At 39.3% G+C, this 17,020-nt stretch overlaps 6 protein-coding genes across 6 annotated transcripts; 2 read left to right on the forward strand and 4 right to left on the reverse strand.

The window, feature by feature from the left end:
* Positions 1–1,073: 1,073 nt before the first annotated feature.
* PIS1 (CDP-diacylglycerol--inositol 3-phosphatidyltransferase) lies at positions 1,074–1,706 on the forward strand (the record flags this gene model as incomplete). The annotated part of the gene is made up of 1 exon (XM_043192201.1): positions 1,074–1,706. One exon carries the CDS (start codon positions 1,074–1,076, stop codon positions 1,704–1,706), a length of 633 nt encoding a protein of 210 aa, XP_043048496.1.
* A 12-nt stretch (positions 1,707–1,718) lies between these two features.
* APC5 (anaphase promoting complex subunit 5) lies at positions 1,719–3,928 on the reverse strand (the record flags this gene model as incomplete). The annotated part of the gene is made up of 2 exons (XM_043192202.1): positions 1,719–3,843; positions 3,924–3,928. The coding sequence occupies 2 exons, from the start codon at positions 3,926–3,928 to the stop codon at positions 1,719–1,721; spliced, it is 2,130 nt and encodes a 709-aa protein (XP_043048497.1).
* Positions 3,929–4,301: 373 nt separating this feature from the next.
* Positions 4,302–6,500, reverse strand: RIX1 (uncharacterized protein; the record flags this gene model as incomplete). The annotated part of the gene is made up of 1 exon (XM_043192203.1): positions 4,302–6,500. The coding sequence occupies one exon, from the start codon at positions 6,498–6,500 to the stop codon at positions 4,302–4,304; it is 2,199 nt and encodes a 732-aa protein (XP_043048498.1).
* Positions 6,501–7,857: 1,357 nt separating this feature from the next.
* Positions 7,858–10,398, reverse strand: VPH1 (H(+)-transporting V0 sector ATPase subunit a; the record flags this gene model as incomplete). The annotated part of the gene is made up of 2 exons (XM_043192204.1): positions 7,858–10,277; positions 10,395–10,398. The coding sequence occupies 2 exons, from the start codon at positions 10,396–10,398 to the stop codon at positions 7,858–7,860; spliced, it is 2,424 nt and encodes an 807-aa protein (XP_043048499.1).
* Positions 10,399–10,671: 273 nt separating this feature from the next.
* On the forward strand, positions 10,672–14,721 carry KQ657_001407 (Elongator subunit; the record flags this gene model as incomplete). Its single annotated transcript, XM_043192205.1, has 1 exon — positions 10,672–14,721. The coding sequence occupies one exon, from the start codon at positions 10,672–10,674 to the stop codon at positions 14,719–14,721; it is 4,050 nt and encodes a 1,349-aa protein (XP_043048500.1).
* A 696-nt stretch (positions 14,722–15,417) lies between these two features.
* Positions 15,418–15,992, reverse strand: HAP41 (Hap41p; the record flags this gene model as incomplete). The annotated part of the gene is made up of 1 exon (XM_043192206.1): positions 15,418–15,992. A coding segment is annotated over one exon (575 nt), but the record flags the coding sequence as incomplete, so codon positions are not given.
* Between the last annotated feature and the right edge of the window lie 1,028 nt (positions 15,993–17,020).

Here is a 17,020-nt window from a genome sequence, read left to right on the forward strand (position 1 = left end):
AGATTTTGGTGTAACCTTCTTTAGTTCTGTTCGAGGTCAATGACACAACGGATAATCTGAGGGTTACGGAAGTATTTCCGGAAGAATAAGACACTCAGTAGCGATAGATGGATAATAAATGAGTCTCTTTACCTCGTTAATACTATTTTATGTCTGATGAAGGAATGATAGATGATAATGAGCGGTTAGACGTGTGCAATGGTTTTGGTTTTCCTTTTGAGACGTCGTTTCAATTTTTTTTTGTCATGTCGTGTAACTCGGCCAAACAGTCTCGTATCTACAGACAAAACAGACAATGATAGCCTGACTGCAGGACAGGAACGTCATAATAGTATATATATATATATATATATATATTGATTAGTGTGCATTACAATGTTTACATTACTTGAAATTTTGTCTGTAGTATGAATATCATGTCTGTCTGCTTTTTTGTCATTTTTGTCAATCGTATATAAGTACGTTTGTTTGGCTGTCTATATGTTATTGTGTCTGTTTGCTTGTCTGTATATTCCTTATCGACTCGAAGAAGGTTACCCACACGTACGATAAGACGACATTTTTTGACCTATTTAAACTATGCACATCAATTAATCCAGCCTCTTAGTTAATCCATTGCATTACATGGATGTAATTATCGCATATATGTGTTCATCCATACCTTAAATAATCCCAACTTCTTGTAGACGACCTGTATGTTACACTACTGCCTAAACAGGACTTATAATGTCGTATGAAGTCGTACATAGCAATAGTTCTTTAGCAATTAATAACAAACAGTTACATCATCATTGTATCTCACCGTACTGTACTGCCTTGAAGTCGGACCTTTACTATTACTACTCCCCATTAATTCGCCGACTTCACCGGCGACCACGCTTATATGCACACTATCTAAGTAAGGAAATTTTTCGGAACTCAACTGACATCAAAAAAGTGATCTGGGCCACCGGGGCATCCCAACTAAAGTTGATCATCAACATATCAAAGTAATAGCGAACCATTGATACTCCGGTGAATGGTCTAGAACATTCGATTGTACCCTCAATCAATAATAATATTTCATTTGTATCATGAGTTCGGTCACTTCTAGAGACATCTTATTATTCATACCTAACAAGATTGGATATGTCCGGGTTATCACGGCCATAGTGCTGTTCTTTTGTATGAAGAATCATCCCATCTATACGTTGATTTTGTATGGGATAAGTGGGTTTCTTGATGCCTTTGATGGCTATGCAGCCCGGATGTTTAACCAGGGCACTAAATTTGGTGCTGTTCTAGATATGGTAACTGACCGGTGTGCCACCTCATCATTGATTGTGTATTTAGGAGTAATTTATCCGGATTATTTTATTCTTTGGCAATTGTTGGTGTCGTTGGATTTGGCCAGCCATTACATGCACATGTACTCTCTGTTGTCTTCGGGTTCAACATCTCATAAGAATGTCGATAAGGATCAAAGTCGGTTGTTGGCTCTTTATTATACCAATAGAAAGGTTTTATTCTTTGTGTGTATGGTCAATGAGTTCTTTTATATGGCACTTTATTTGCACCATTATCACTTCTTCTGGTTGGGGACGGTCACGGTATTTCTCAGTACTCCCGTATGGTTATTCAAACAAGTGGCAAATGTTATTCAATTGAAAAATGCTGCTCTTAATTTGGCCCTTATTGATGCTGAGGAAAGATCAAAGAAGCACTAATAATCTTTAATATTAAATAAACCCTAAACTTGATGCTTGTTCTGTTCGCAAGTCAACTTTGGTTAATGATTCCCTTGCATGCTCTACTAATATTGAGTCTTGTCGATGCTGAGCTATTTCAAGCTGAAGATTGAAACATTCCGCTAATGAATTAACATCTCCTAATTCCTTATATCCAAGTATACTCCCATTCAAATACTTTAATGTCTTAGTAAGCCAATAGGTATCCCCTGTAGCCATATAGTTTGCTCCAGCTACTCGTGCCAGTAAATAATAGCATCTGGAAATAAGTACATTGCTTTCGGAACTAAGAACCAGAGGCATCACGTCATTCAACACTGATGTACACTCCTCAAGTTGGTTCATTTCATAAAGTATCCCAATGAGTAAAAGCACACATTCAAGGAATAAATAAGTATAGCCGTATTTTTGGGTTTGTTGGATCTGCAGTATAACTAACCTTAATACTTTACTCCCATTGCCAGTGGTGAAGTATATCCGACACTTCATAATATTAAGACGACTCATGGAATAAGTATTTAGACTGGGGATATTATTGAAATCATCATTGACTTTCTCTACTATTAACTTTAATGCTTGAGTATAATTCTCCGAATAAATATTCACTTCAATAGTTAATAATAGGATTTCATTAACAAGATCCAATTCTTTAGGATTATAGTATTTGTTGATAGTATCCAACAATTGTTTACTGTAATGAACTCTTCCCTTCATTAAATTGGATCTTATCTCCATTATTAATCTTCGAACTTCAATAGAATCCCGTAATGATATATCTCGATTGCCCACCTCAAGTTTCAATGCTTCTAAGTCCCTCAAGGCATGGTCCACGTTACCTCTTTGCATTTGTAAGTGATAATTTCTCATTTTTAAGGAGATCTTATCTTCCCATTTCTCACATAATGACATGGCTAATGTACCATAAACATCACTGAGTTCGGGAACACATATTCTATTCCACATGGTAGATGCTATCTCAAGAGACTTGATAAATGTTGCCTTATTCTCATGAATAGAAACATATCCAGCTTTTAATAAACTCTCCAAATACTTTGACATCACTCCACCATTATTGAGTTGATGTAACACTTCAAATTGATAACTTAAAGCTTGCATATGTGAAGATATGGTCAGAGATTTCTTAACCAAAAATTCCAACAATTGGCCTTCGTTATTATTATTATTATAGAAACTTTGTTTCTTCCAAAGGTTTGGTCTATTCATCATGAAATTGAATAAAAAGGAAATAATGTAAGTTAGTGTGCTGTTATCTTTATTCTCTCTAGCAACAGAAATTGCTTCTTCTATGGCTTCCAATACTTTCATATCTTCACCAAAATATTGATGGAAACTTGCTCTTGCAATCAATGCAAAATGATAAAAATATTTGGAATTGGTCGATACCATATAATCAAAATATTGATACAAAGAATCGAAAGCTCCGGTATAATTGGATTCCTTTAGGTTCTCAAGATATTTGAGAAAATAATAACTAGGATAATTATTATACCCAATGTTTCCAATTGAACTGGTATTTGAACTTGGAGATGCCATAAGAGTCATTATGGCTCGTAATCGTGGTGGTGTTGGGGTGCCATATGTTTCAAGTAAAGAGATCTGCTTATTAATAAGCCCCTGCAAGTCATTCTTAGGAACACATATCAAATTCCGTTTCAAGGTACTTGGTAATTCGGTTCCTTCCAGAATAGTATTAATAGAAATACCCAATATATCTTGTAATTGAGTATTCAAGTCGTTAAAGAGTCGTTCATCCTTTGAAACAGTCTCCGAAGTTTTGCTTAAATTAATGGCTGATGCTTCTAGATGGTCTGGATCCTCAATTGATATATAGTATTCCTTAGTCGGACTCCTGTACTCCAAAAAGGCTTCAAAAAGTATCAGGGACTCTTCAAACAGTAGTATGTTATAATCAGTGACTACTCTTTGGATCATCTGACCCAAGAGTGATTTGGGTGACACGTAGATCTCTTTTGATTCCTCCTCCTTGACTTCCTTAGTACTCACCTTCTGGACCAAACTCTGCATCAACGTGTCTACGTCGTCTATCACCTTAATACACCACATTCTTCGTAACAACATTAACTCAATACTGCTACTTGTTGTTGATGGGGTCAGAACTAAACACCCCCTAAGCGTCCGGGTAACCGTCAGAAGATCAGGAGTAATCTCCATAACTCCATTTTCATCTATCAATGGCTCGCCAACTATTAGTTGTATAAGGAAAGTAACAACGATATTGGTGATCTCCGCAGGTACTAGTCCTGAACAGTATAGATCTACTAGGCCCAAAATGGCTAATTTGTGCGGCGATAAGTTCTCTGTAAGCACAAGAACATGCTCCGTCGGAATACTGGTGGAGTCATTGACAGTATCAATATCCATAATAGAAGTGCTTAAGAAAGGAGTGTCAAGTTCATGTTCTATATCTGTTTATTATTTAAGAACGGCTATACTTTTGTTTGATTTTGTGTAATTATTTTTATTTGGTACTTGCACGCTCTTAACTCTCAGAAAAAGTTAATTTCAGTATAAAGTATGTAGTTATTCTATTATTTATTCTTCATCAGAGTCGTCGCCTCCATCAAGCAATGGCATTTCAAAGTCAGAATCAGACTCGTTAATGTCTACTGCTTGAGAAGGAGTGGGCTTTGCTGTAGTAGCTGGAACTGAGACTGGAACAGCGGCTGGAACTGAAGCCGGAACTGAAGCCGAAACTAAAGCTGGAGCTGAAGCCGGAACTAAAGCTGGAACTGAAGTCTCTTCAGTCGTTTCGGCAGTAGCAAACAGCATTACTTGATTAGGATCCGGAGGTTGGAACACTAATTCGCTATTGACCTCCACAACAGTCGTCTTAACGGGTTCAGTAGGCTCAATCTTTGCACGTTTAGAGTCTGGAATGACGTCATCTGAACTGTCTTCTGTTTCGTTTTCTGTTCTTCTCTTTAATGTAGGTTGATCTTGCTCATAGTCTTGCTCATAGTCTTGCTCTTTCTCCAATGGGATTTGCTTCACATACTGAGGTAAAGGAGGGAACCTTGGACTGTTAAACAAACTAATCAATGAATCTTGAGGCAAGATCGAAGACACTATAGGAAGTATTGACACTGTTTCAAAGCCCGGGTTTAATAATGCACATTCCAAAAGCTTAATAAGGTCTTCCGATACTTTGTGTTCTTGGTTGGTACTCCTGGTGTTCACTGCTTCAACTATAATGTATCTAATTATTTTATAGTGTTGAGTTGGAGGAAGGTTTACCTTTGGAATAAGGACATTAAATAGTCTTCTAACCCCTTGAAGAGTTTGGGGTGGAATGCAATTGTTGAATAAGTTCTTATGTGAGAGAAGATCAGAAAGTGCAGCAGAATTGTTATTCTTCTTCTTATTCTTTTTGAAATTACCATTAGCATTAGCATTAGTGTTCGCCTTGTTAGTAGGTTCAGGTTCACTTCTTGGTTCAACAAGTATGAGGGCCATATCCACAAACCTTATCAATTGGGAAGAGTCTCCTAAATTGTCTGTAAGGTCAAGCAAAGTAGTGACAGTTTCCAAAAGAGTCAAGTATAACAGTTCATTGGCCAAGAGTTCCAGATAATTAATGGTATTATCCTTAAAAGGCACCACAAACTCCAAAAAGCCCAATATATCATTAAAGAACGGCAATATGCTTCCTCCATACGAACGACATAATTGGCTCAAGAACTTCATGGCAGCCTCATGGTTGGTTCTAAGAGTACAATTGATGATTTCTTTTATGGTATGGTCTCGAACATCACCTTTGAACTTTAAGAACTTGGTACTGATGGAGATAACCGTTTCAATACATGTGATTAACTGTCCAATGGGAACCTTAACTGTGAACTGTGTTTCAGTAGTGGTATAAGCCGTCAATAACTCAAATAATATGGATATTCTGGTAGACAATTGGAATAAGGTTAACCCTTCATTTACATCAATTGCTAACGCAGGCAATAGCATCGTTTGAGAGGCGTCAGTTCTAGGAAGCTTCTCCATTAACGATTTCAAGTCTTGATCTTCTTCAAAGATTAAAAACTCTCCATAGATTTCAATAACGGACTTTAATTCCCTAATAGCATCTCGCACATTGGATTCCCAAACTTGTTCAGGCTCAGTCTTTTCAATACAGGGCAACGCAGCAATGGTTGACATGATGGCGCTTCTTAAGTCCGAGGGCAACGTATACGACGACGAAAGCATATTGAGCAACTTCACCTTTGTCTTGTTACCAAACGTTCTATAAGTGGTTGGATGTCTGGTGATTAATTTGGTCAATGAATTGACCACAAGCAAGGGTTGATGGTGTAACTTCTCTAAATATAAACTGATGATGGTGGGCAACTTGGGCGTCAAGATTTCTCTGGTCAACGTGGGTTTCCCTCTAATGTTATCACATATCTTATTGATAGCGTCAATACAACTGGTGAAGATCTTTAAGTCAATGGTGGAGTTATAGGACTCGGTTATTTTGATAAGTTGACCGAGTAAATTGGTTCCTTCAGAGGCCAAGACGGTATAATCGTCACATATGACATAAACCACGTTTATACCACACCATTTAAGGTATGGGTTAGGAGATCGACAGAGGTTAAGTGTTCTTGATACCAAATGGTTGAGGTCGGATTTAGATGCAGACTTCAAAAGTTGATGGTCATGGTGTAAACTTCGAAGGAGGGGAACCAAACTCAGCGGACCCTCAAGTTCCTTAAGCACAATAGATAAAGGATAATAACTCATTAGAATAATGAGAGGAACAGATGTAGTCCATAGTAACTTATCCCATTAGTTTAAGCTGTAGAGATGAGGTGGTCATATATGCAGACACTTATTGCACATTGATTGTTGTATGCAGGGAATTGCGACATGAAAAATATGACGTCGATTGCCGAAATAGGTAATGCGGTGGGAGCTGGGGACCAAAGCCCCTAGTGGTGATGTCTGACAATAGCTAATGGCTGATGTTTTGGTTAGTAAGCACTAAAGTCTAGAAATAGCTGGCTAACCAATTACAACTCTCGACGCCATGTAATGAAATTCAGTCAAGTAGCTAAAAGAGAAAAGGCTTGAAATAGAAACATTAGTGGCTGCGAAAACCCATTAGCATTGATAGTGAAGCGCTAGTCAGCATGGAGTAATCGATCAAATTGCTAATTATTAGATAGTTAAGAATAAATAAAAATGATAAATATGATGCAGTTATCTGGTTGGTGGCTGCGACTTCATTGGACATTTTGGGAATAGCCGAAAAGGTGTTGTAGAATTCATAGAATTCTTGACTGGTAGCTAAGGAATTATTACCGAGAAGGTGTTATAGATGTCAAATCAGAATATAATAGTAGTCAATTGAGTTACGAGATTAGGAAACAAAACGATTAGAAAAGAGAATGGTGTAAAGAAATGTATAAATTGAGATTATAGAGTTTTTGCGGTTATATTTATATATGGAAATGGTTATTCATAAATTTGAGTACACCATCATTTGTCTTGTGTAACCGTAAGTTCTCTTCGCTTAAAGGTATGTTTCAGTGTTAGCTGCTCTCATGATAACAGCTACTTGTGGCGGCTAAGACTGCCTCAAGAGAAACGTCTATGGTTGCAGCATGAAACGGAACAATACCTATGAAGATTGCAAAGAATATGATCTATCATGTCTAGTTAAGCTAAGTATACTCAAAGCGGCTGCAGCATACAGCTTGGAAATGATACATCGGTACTAGTTTATATGAAACTATGTTAAGCTTCTTGTTGCTCTCCCAGATGAAATCGCACACTGAAGTCTTATAATGCTCAACTGCAGAATCAATTTATAAGGCAGTGGACATATAGTACAATCAGCATTGAGAGGTGTTCAGGAAGACTGAATGTTTACATCATATTGGAGCCGAGAATGATGACAGTTTGGCATCCAGCGTCTAATGTCTAATTTATCCCAACTAGCACTTGTCCTACAGCTGGGCTGCGCTGTGCGTTGCTGGTATATCTTTATTTTTGACGACATTTACATCAACATTTACGACATTACTACACTAATACTTAGTTTGATTGAGTAAACTAGTTTTTACCCTGACTTAATTATAGTGCTCTGTTAATTGTCTTAGAAAACTCCGGCTAATAAACTCTTGAATGTGAATGGCTCATACAATCTTCCTTCACCTTCAAAGAACTTGGACATGGATTCAACCCAATGCAAACGTAAAGAGTGTAACATGGCTGAAGTTCCCTCCATAACCACCAAGATGACTACTGTCAAAATGAACCACATTCCAAATAGGATCACCGTCATAAACACTCCTGAAACTCCCACCATTCCAAAAGAGCCACCCAATGTCATGGTCCACAACACAGTAGATAATTGAGCATGGGCTAAGGACAATGCCCATAATCTTAAATAAGAAGCAGTATGACTAACACAGTTCAAACAAAACTCGATAGTATGAATAACTTGGTGGATCATGATATCACCAAATGTATGTTCCTCATGATGTTCATCATCGTCACCATCACCACCATCATCAATGGTTTCATCTGTGACTTCGCTTTCGTTATTGGCCAATTGAATGTACTCTTGTTCCTTGGCTTCACGGTCAAACTTTCTCTTATAATACAAGGGCTTCAAGAGCAAAAGCCAGGGAACACATACCAATGCAACTCCGAGTAAAATTACTTGGACCGTGGCTTGACCACCATACAAAGGTTCTTCCACTGTTCCCGGAGATAAAAACATAGAAATCAACATGTTTAATAACCCTGGAGGTTGTTTCTCAATAGCAAACCAATCAACTGACCATTTGTAGACAATACACAAGGATAAATAACCGAAAATCCCTTGCATAAACAAAAGTCCGGGGACAAAGTTACCCAAAATGTCTATAACACTGTGGAAATAAAGATAATTGACCAATGAGAACATATAAGAGTAAGACATATGCAAATACCCCATTAAAATGGATAATTTCATCTTATAAGAATTGGAGAATAACAAGGCATTTTCAGTTCCATGCCATGCTGGATCTAAACCCATAGCATAAGTTCCAACTTGTTTGGCAAAAAGGGTTTGTCCGATTTCAAACTTTTCTGGCCATTCCCAACCGGATTTAAAGATAGTCATTGATCTGGAAAAGATATCATTGTAAAGGAACCCGGTATACATGGAGAAGATACCCATTAACAACAAGATATACCTACCGGTGAAAGCCATATCAAAGATTTCGTCTCTCTTCATGGCACTAATACTCTTTTCATTCAATACCAAAGTTATAGCCGCCAAAAATAAAATAAAACCATGTCCTAAATCACCAAACATAATAGCAAACATAAATGGGAATGTTATAATGGTCGGTAACCCAGGATTAACTTCTTGATAAGTAGCAACACCATAAGAATCACAAATTGATTGGAAAGCTTCAGTGAATTTGTTGGTCCGATGGAAGGTTGGAGGAGTTTTGGTGGTTTCCATAACGTTAACGATGGTTGGAATGGATTGAGTGTTGTTAGCACCTTTAACAGCTGAATTCAATTGAATCACTTGATCACTTGGTACCCAACCTTCAGCAATTAAAGTCTTTCTTGAATCACCATAGTCACATTTGTTCATCGTTTGATACACTGCCTTTTCTCTAGCAATTACTTCCCACCATTTAGGTAAATCCCTGGAAATGGCAATCAATTCCGAGTTCAAAGCAGCTTCTGTTTGTTGTAAAACAGTATCAACATCTGTCAATTTAACCTTCAATTCTTCCAATTGAACAGCTCTCAAATCAGGAATCAGATCAACATTGTAAATGCTGGCGTTTAAAGATTCACAGATCTTTCTGATTCTTTGGTAAATCATTGAACCATGAGAGAAGATAATAAAAGTGTTAACGTCAACGTATTCGTCGTTCTTGACGTCATAAATGGGTTCAACAACCTCTTCAGTGTAGTAGTACAAATTACCTCTTAAAACACGCCATAAAATCTGTTGCAAGGTACCTACCTTGGATCTACTGATAACACCAGAGATAAAGTTACCTTGACGGCTACCACTACCACTGTTACCACCACTTTCCAAGTTGCCCAACAACTCGTCGGACTCCCCAAGGCCACTGGGAATGTCAGAATTACTCGAACTCTTGAAAACGTTATCTACTGCTTGAACACTGTATCTAAACTGTTTCAAGTCTCTTTGATTAACATACAAATCGGAGTTAGCATCAATCAACTGAGACAACCGATCCTCCAAAAGCTGTGCATTCTCCGCATGCTCGTCAATTTCAGATTGCTGAACACCTGTGACTTCAAAGGGCGTCGCTTTAACCTCAATATGCCTCTTGTCTAGCTCGGTCTTGAAGTACGTGTATTGCCGTTCAATGTTGTCTAATCTCCGCAACTCCTTGACAAAAGAACGTTGGAACTCGTTGACTTTCGAGTTCAAATCAATAAACTGCACAAGACTCAACTCACCCACAGAGTAAATCACCTCCCGGGCGACTTCCGTCGGAATGTACATCTGTACCATTGACATCTCCGCAGAGCCTATACAAAGTTAATGGTTAGCATTATGCTCAATATTCATCAGAAAAACTCGGGAAAAAAGGGCACATGATTATCTTGATCCAAATTACATACGGAAAACAGCCTCCTCAACCTCACTCATCGTCGTGATAGTGCAATTGAACGCTTGGTGTAGAATAAAGCCTGTGCTTATCATTGAGACGATAAGCAAACGTCCAAAAAAATTGTAGGTCAAATTCAACGTTTTTATCACGTGCACGACTTCGATGATGGTCGTGTACTTGTGCTAAAATGCTTAGAGATGAGCTTTAACTGAAGTTAACCTTACATTAACTCAGTCTACGTTGTATCCTTTATTCTTATCCTTGTTAGCCGCCGTTCACCCCAGTCAAGACAAGAAGAACCGTCGGTTAATATGCGGAACTTGGTGGTGCTCAACAAGGGCTCGGTCGTTCCCGAGTCAATGCTCTATCCTGACATGGGATTAGTAGATGCAATCTTTGATCCGGTAACTGACAGTATAACGTTTGCTTTGGGCCATGAAGATGCAGGATTCTTGGAGGTCCAGCAGTTTATGAAGAACGGGGATATCAACTTATTGGCGTCTGTTCCTGTTGACAACGGCAGTGACAAGTTATGTTCATTTGCTCACTTTGTTGATAGTTGTCAACTAGTGTTTATCTTCAGCGGTGGAGACATTGTCACTGCCACTTACGACATGACGCAGCCTAACCCCGACACCACAGTAGTTGAGATTGTGGGGTCAATTGACGTTGGAATCGGTGCTGCTTCGTGGTCACCTGATGAAGAGACTTTAACGTTGTTGACTAGAGATAGCAACTTATTATTGATGTCTCGTATGTTTGAACCCATTAGTGAGAAGGCCCTTAATCCCGATGACATTAAGATCAGTGACTCTAAGCACGTTTCGGTGGGGTGGGGGAAGAAGGAGACCCAATTCAAGGGGAAAGGTGCTAAGGCATTGGAACGGGAGAGAGACGCATTAAGACATGCGGGGTTGAAGAATGTTGAAGACGGACCTTTGAAGGATCCTACCGTCAATGAGATTGAACAGGGGACACTTTCTAGCTTTGATACTCTTGCCGTTAAGATCGACTGGAGAGGAGATTGTGAGTATTTTACTGTGACCACTGTAGAACAAGTATTGGTTGAAGATACGTCGGAAGTATATGACAGAAGAGTGATAAGACTGTTTTCCCGAGACGGGAAATTAGACAGTGTCAATGAGGCTGTTGATGGGTTAGAGCATAATTTGGCTTGGAAACCACAAGGGTCATTAATTGCGTCTACTCAAAGACATTTTGACGAAGAAGAAGGTGAAGAAGTGTTGGATGTGGTTTTCTATGAAAGAAATGGTCTTAGACACGGACAATTCAATAGTCGATTGGATCCGACAACAGAAACCATTGTGGATTTGGTTTGGTCTTCAGATTCAGAAATATTAGCATTCCAATTACATGATAGAGTTCAATTATGGACTACTAAGAACTATCATTGGTATCTTAAACAGGAAATAATGGTTAAAGATACAGAAATTATGTTTGTTAAGTTTCATCCGGAAAAGCCTTTACACTTTATGATTGGAACCTCTAATGGTCAGATCCAAATCATTGATTTGGGTATTAAAATAGTCACAGGTCCAGCATTCAAAGGTTATGATCTTGGTGTTACGTTGGTAACTGACGGTACTACTTGCAAGATCACTCCGTTATCCATTGCCAATGTACCTCCGCCAATCAGCTTTAGAGAAGAGGATGTTCCTGGCATTATAAATGACTTGGCCGTCAGTAAAAATAACCAAGTGTATGGTGCCTTGACTAGCACCAATGAGGTTCACTTAATTACGTTGAAAATGGACAAAAACTTACCCAAGTCCATCAAACACCCCCAATTGGTTTCCACAATTGCTCTGGACTCGATGCTTGGTGGTACAGCCAGACAACTAGCGTTCATAGGCGACACCCATGTGGCTGTGGTGGTTGATACTGTTGATCTGGACTCGAAAGTTCAAGTCTTCAATGTTGAAGACGTTACCAAGCCGGAGTTCCAGTTGACTGTTCCATTTTCTTGTCCCATCGTTCTTATCAAGTCCAGTTCTGACTTCAAGTCTGTGGGAATTGAAACCATTCGGGGCGAGGTACACCAAATAGATGACACCATGGAAGCACGCCAGTTGTGTCAGTTCCCCGAATTTTGTCGTGAGTTTGAATTTGGTCCTTTGAGTGACAGCGAAACTGGTGATGACTACGGTTCGTTTGGGATCTCCAACAATGGGAAGCTCTATTGCAATGAAACGCTTGTGGCCTCAGCAGTGACTTCCATGAAGATCACCGAGTCTAACTTGTTGTTCACCACAGCACTTTCAAAGTTATGTTTCCTTCATTTGAACGAACAGTTGCATGAAGAGAGTGTTAAGTTCTTTGAAATCCTCAACAACCTGCAACAGGCTCACGAGATTGTTGATGAGAGAATCAGAACCATAGAAAGAGGCTCTATTCTTGTCAACTGTGTTACTTCAAACTATTCGGTGGTTCTTGAAGCTCCAAGAGGGAACTTGGAAACCATCTATCCCAGAATTATGTGCTTGTCGGGTATAAGGCAGTTTATCTCCGAAAAGAAGTACAGGGAAGCATTCTTGCTTTGTCGTGCTCATAGAATTGACTTGGATATCTTATACGACTACGATCCGCAGTTGTTTGAACTGAATGTTGAAGCTTTTATTAGTCAAATTGGTAAGGTAGAGTATTTGGACTTGTTTGTATCTTGTTTGCACGATGAGGATGTCACTTTGACAAAATACAGAGACTCTATTTTACATGCTGCTGGTGCACCGGTATCAGCTGAAGTTGCAGCACCCACGAGAGACGTCGGCCTTAGGAAAATTATTAGAAATAAAGAACCAGAGGTGGTGAGTACAGGGTCCAAGATCAATAAGGTATGTGAAATCGTTGTCTCTGCTTTAATTAACAGTTCAACCCTAAAGGAAAAATACCTACAGACCATTCTTACTGCTTATGCTTGTGAACAGCCTCCTAACTTGGCCCTGGCATTGGATCTCATTGGAGATTTCAAAGACTTGGAGAAACAAGAGCAAGCAGTTATCCACTTGTGTTTCTTACAAGATGCCAATAGCCTTTACCAGGCGTCGTTGGGCTTATATGATGTCAAGTTGACTCTAGCCTTTGCTCAGCAGTCTCAGATGGATCCTAAAGAGTATCTTCCCTTTTTGCAGAACCTCCATGTGCAAGCACCGCTCAGACGGAAGTTCCTTATCGATGACTATTTGAAGCGCTACGAGAAGGCTCTTCAATGGCTCCACGAACTTGATCAGGACAAAGATGATGATAACGACGACATTAAGACCGAGTTCAATGAGTACATGGTGGCTCACGACTTGTACAAGGTTGCCCTCAAGATCTACCGTTATGACGATTCTAGATCTGAAGGCATTCTTAAACTCTACGGTGACCATTTGAGCAGCACTCAAAACCACAAAGAAGCTGCGCTCTGCTACGAATACTTGAACGACTATGACAGTGCCTTGGACTGTTATGTCAAGGCTAAGGCTTGGAAAGAAGCTTTATCGATTGTTCAGAGACCGCAGTACACCCATAAGATGGTTGAGCTGGCTACCACGTTGGTGTCGATGTTGGTTGAAGACCACAAGTACGCCGAGGCAGCAGAAATTGAGCATATGTTTTTGAAAAATGTTGAAGAAGCCGTTAGGTTGTACTGTAAGAGTTATATGTTTGACAAGGCCATTTTGGTTTCTCAAGAGGTTCAGAAACCTGAGCTTGTGGAGTCCATAGTGGATGTTCAGATGAGTGAAGGGTATGGTGTTATAGCTGAGTTGTTGGCTGATTGTAGGGGTCAAATCGAAAGTCAATTGAGAAGATTAAGAGAGTTAAGACAGAAGAAAGCCGAAGACCCTTATGCCTTTTATGGTATGGCAGATAATGATGGTGGTGATGTTCCAGATAATGTTTCAGTAGCAGCGTCTGAAGCTTCCACCACGGCTTCCTTTTTCACCAGATACACCGGCAAAACAGCAGGAACAGCCAAGACAGGAGCTTCCAGAAGAACAACGAAAAACAGAAAGAGAGAAGAACGGAAAAGAGCGAAAGGCAGAAAGGGTACCATTTACGAAGAAGAGTATCTTATCAATTCCGTTGGCCGTATGTTAGACCGTTTAACTCATACTCAACCAGATGCCGTCAGGTTAGTCGAGTGCTTACTTCGTAGAAGAAGGAAGGAACAAGCGTACCAGGTTCAACGCAACTGGACAGAGCTTATAACCTTTGTTGAGGCTAATATTAAAGAGATTCACACTATGAATGAAAGAGATAGAGAAAGAGTTAATGAGGAAGGTGAAGTCTATTTAATACCTGAGATACCCATTCCGTCTATTCCCCAGTTCCCCAAGTTTAATGTCCTAGACTTTTAATAATAGTCTAATCACATCTTGGGTACTATATAATTACATAATGAGTACAATACTTCATAATACCTGTGTGTTAATTTTATTGTTAGGCAATTAAATTGTCAAAGGCATATGAACTTTTTACCTGCAGTCCAAATACGTCAAGCAATATATACGAGACGCACCTTCTCGGCACAATCACGACAGGGATTTGAATCTAAACAACCCAGCGAAGAATAAGTGACCTTTTGATCTCGCATATTTGATCTAGAATATATTTAAGATGATATTTATGCAAGCGAATATTTTCCCCGTAGAGTAATCCTCGGATCTTATAATTATCGGATCTTATAATTATCAGATCTTATGATATTTGCTCAATTTGTCGTCTAGGTATATTACTTGAGCGTACCTTAAGTATCTTGGATCCATGATGACTTCTTTAACACTTGGCTTATAAAGCAAACTGGGTTAGTTATTCCATTCATATTAGCAGTGGAACAGGCAATTTACTTTGTTAAATTTATAATTTGTGTTGCGTAGCCACCTTCCCAATTAGGAATAACATATGATGACCACAACAAGTATGATTTACTGTTACAAGACTACTATTGATTTATTAAAGTAAAGGTCCCGTGTATATTTATAAAAAACCAAATAATAATAATAATAATAATAATAATAATAATAGTATGAAATGAAATAAAGTGGATTTATGCTCTAAACCATAAAGATAAAAGCACACAAACTCATGACCGCACTTAAAAGATTGACCATGGTTGATGATGAGGATGCGCCACCTTCATAGATGGTAATTGATGAAGATGGTTTGGCCAGACTGACAGATGAGACAAACGTAGTAGCACTTGGTGGTGGAGGAATTGGAATGTAACTGGTGAAAGAAACTTGTGAAGGAGTGACTTGGTAACCAGTGGTAATGGTTGTTTCCTCACAGTGGTCGCAAGTCTTGGTCTTAATCACCGTGGTGGGGATAGTTAATGTGCCTGAGGTAGTAGGTGGCAAGTATGAAGTGATATCAATCGATGTAGTGCCGACAGTGACACCTGTGGTTACCCTTGAGGTTTGACACTCGTTGCTAACACACAGTGTAACGGTGAGAACCCTGGTTGAATATGTTGAAACTGTTTCAGGTGTAGTTTCTGGAGTAGTAACTAAAGTGGTTTCTTGGGTAGTTTCTGATGTAGTGACAGTGGTTTTTGGTGTCACTGGTGTGGTTTCTGATGTAGTAACTGTAGTCTTTGGTGTAGTAACTGGTGTAGTTTGAGGCGTTGAGACTGTAGTAATGCAAGTAGTAACCTCAGATATAGACGTTGTGGTCTGACAACTGTGGTCGGAGCACAGTGTAACAGTAATAACTGTAGTGGAGGTAGTACTGAAAGTGGTAGTTTCAGGAGTAGTAAATGGTGTAGTAACTGGCGTTGTTTCTGATGTAGTAATTGTAGTCTTTGGTGTTGTCACTGTAGTTGTGACTGGAGTGGTAGTTGAAAAAGTATGAGTTGTAACAGACTCACTGGTGATGCAGGTTGTTGACATCGTTGTAGATGTGTGGCATTGGTGGTTCTCGCACAGCGTAATGGTGATATCAGTAGTTGATATCCAAGTAGTTGTTGAAGTTTCACAGCTAGTGGTTTCATATGTTGAAATAGAAGTTGATGAAACTGGAATGTACTCCGAACTACTTGAGCTTGGTGCAGATGAAGATGGACTAAAAACTGATAAAGTTTCAGAAGTACTAATGGATCTAGTGCATGGAGTTGTAATTGTTGTAAGACATGTTGATTCCAGAGTAGTCATGTGACAGCTGGTATGATCACAGCTGGTAATTGTGACAATAGTAGTTGAGCTGGTAGTATAAGTGGAATAACTAGTTGCGGAAGTTGTTCCAGAAGTTGTTCCAGAAGTTGTTCCGCTAGACTGGCTAGATTCAGAAGTAGATCCCGTAGTCATACTTGAGGCAGATGTTGATTCTGAATGCTTGCTGGACCCAGGTGTGGTGCTGGTAACCACACTTGAGGAGCTAGTGGTACAAGGAGTAGTGATAGTTGTAATGCAAGTTGATTCCAGAGTGGTCATGTGACAACTGGTATGATCACAGCTGGTAATTGTGACAATAGTAGTTGAGCTGGTAGTATAAGTGGAATAACTAGTTGCGGAAGTTGTTCCAGAAGTTGTTCCAGAAGTTGTTCCGCTAGACTGGCTAGATTCAGAAGTAGATCCCGTAGTCATACTTGAGGCAGATGTTGATTCTGAATGCTTGCTGGACCCAGGTGTGGTGCTGGTAACCACACTTGAGGAGCTAGTG

The sequence above is a fragment of the Scheffersomyces spartinae genome (assembly GCF_019049425.1).
Source record: "Scheffersomyces spartinae strain ARV_011 chromosome Unknown scaffold_15, whole genome shotgun sequence".
Lineage (NCBI taxonomy): Eukaryota > Fungi > Ascomycota > Pichiomycetes > Serinales > Debaryomycetaceae > Lizanozyma > Lizanozyma spartinae.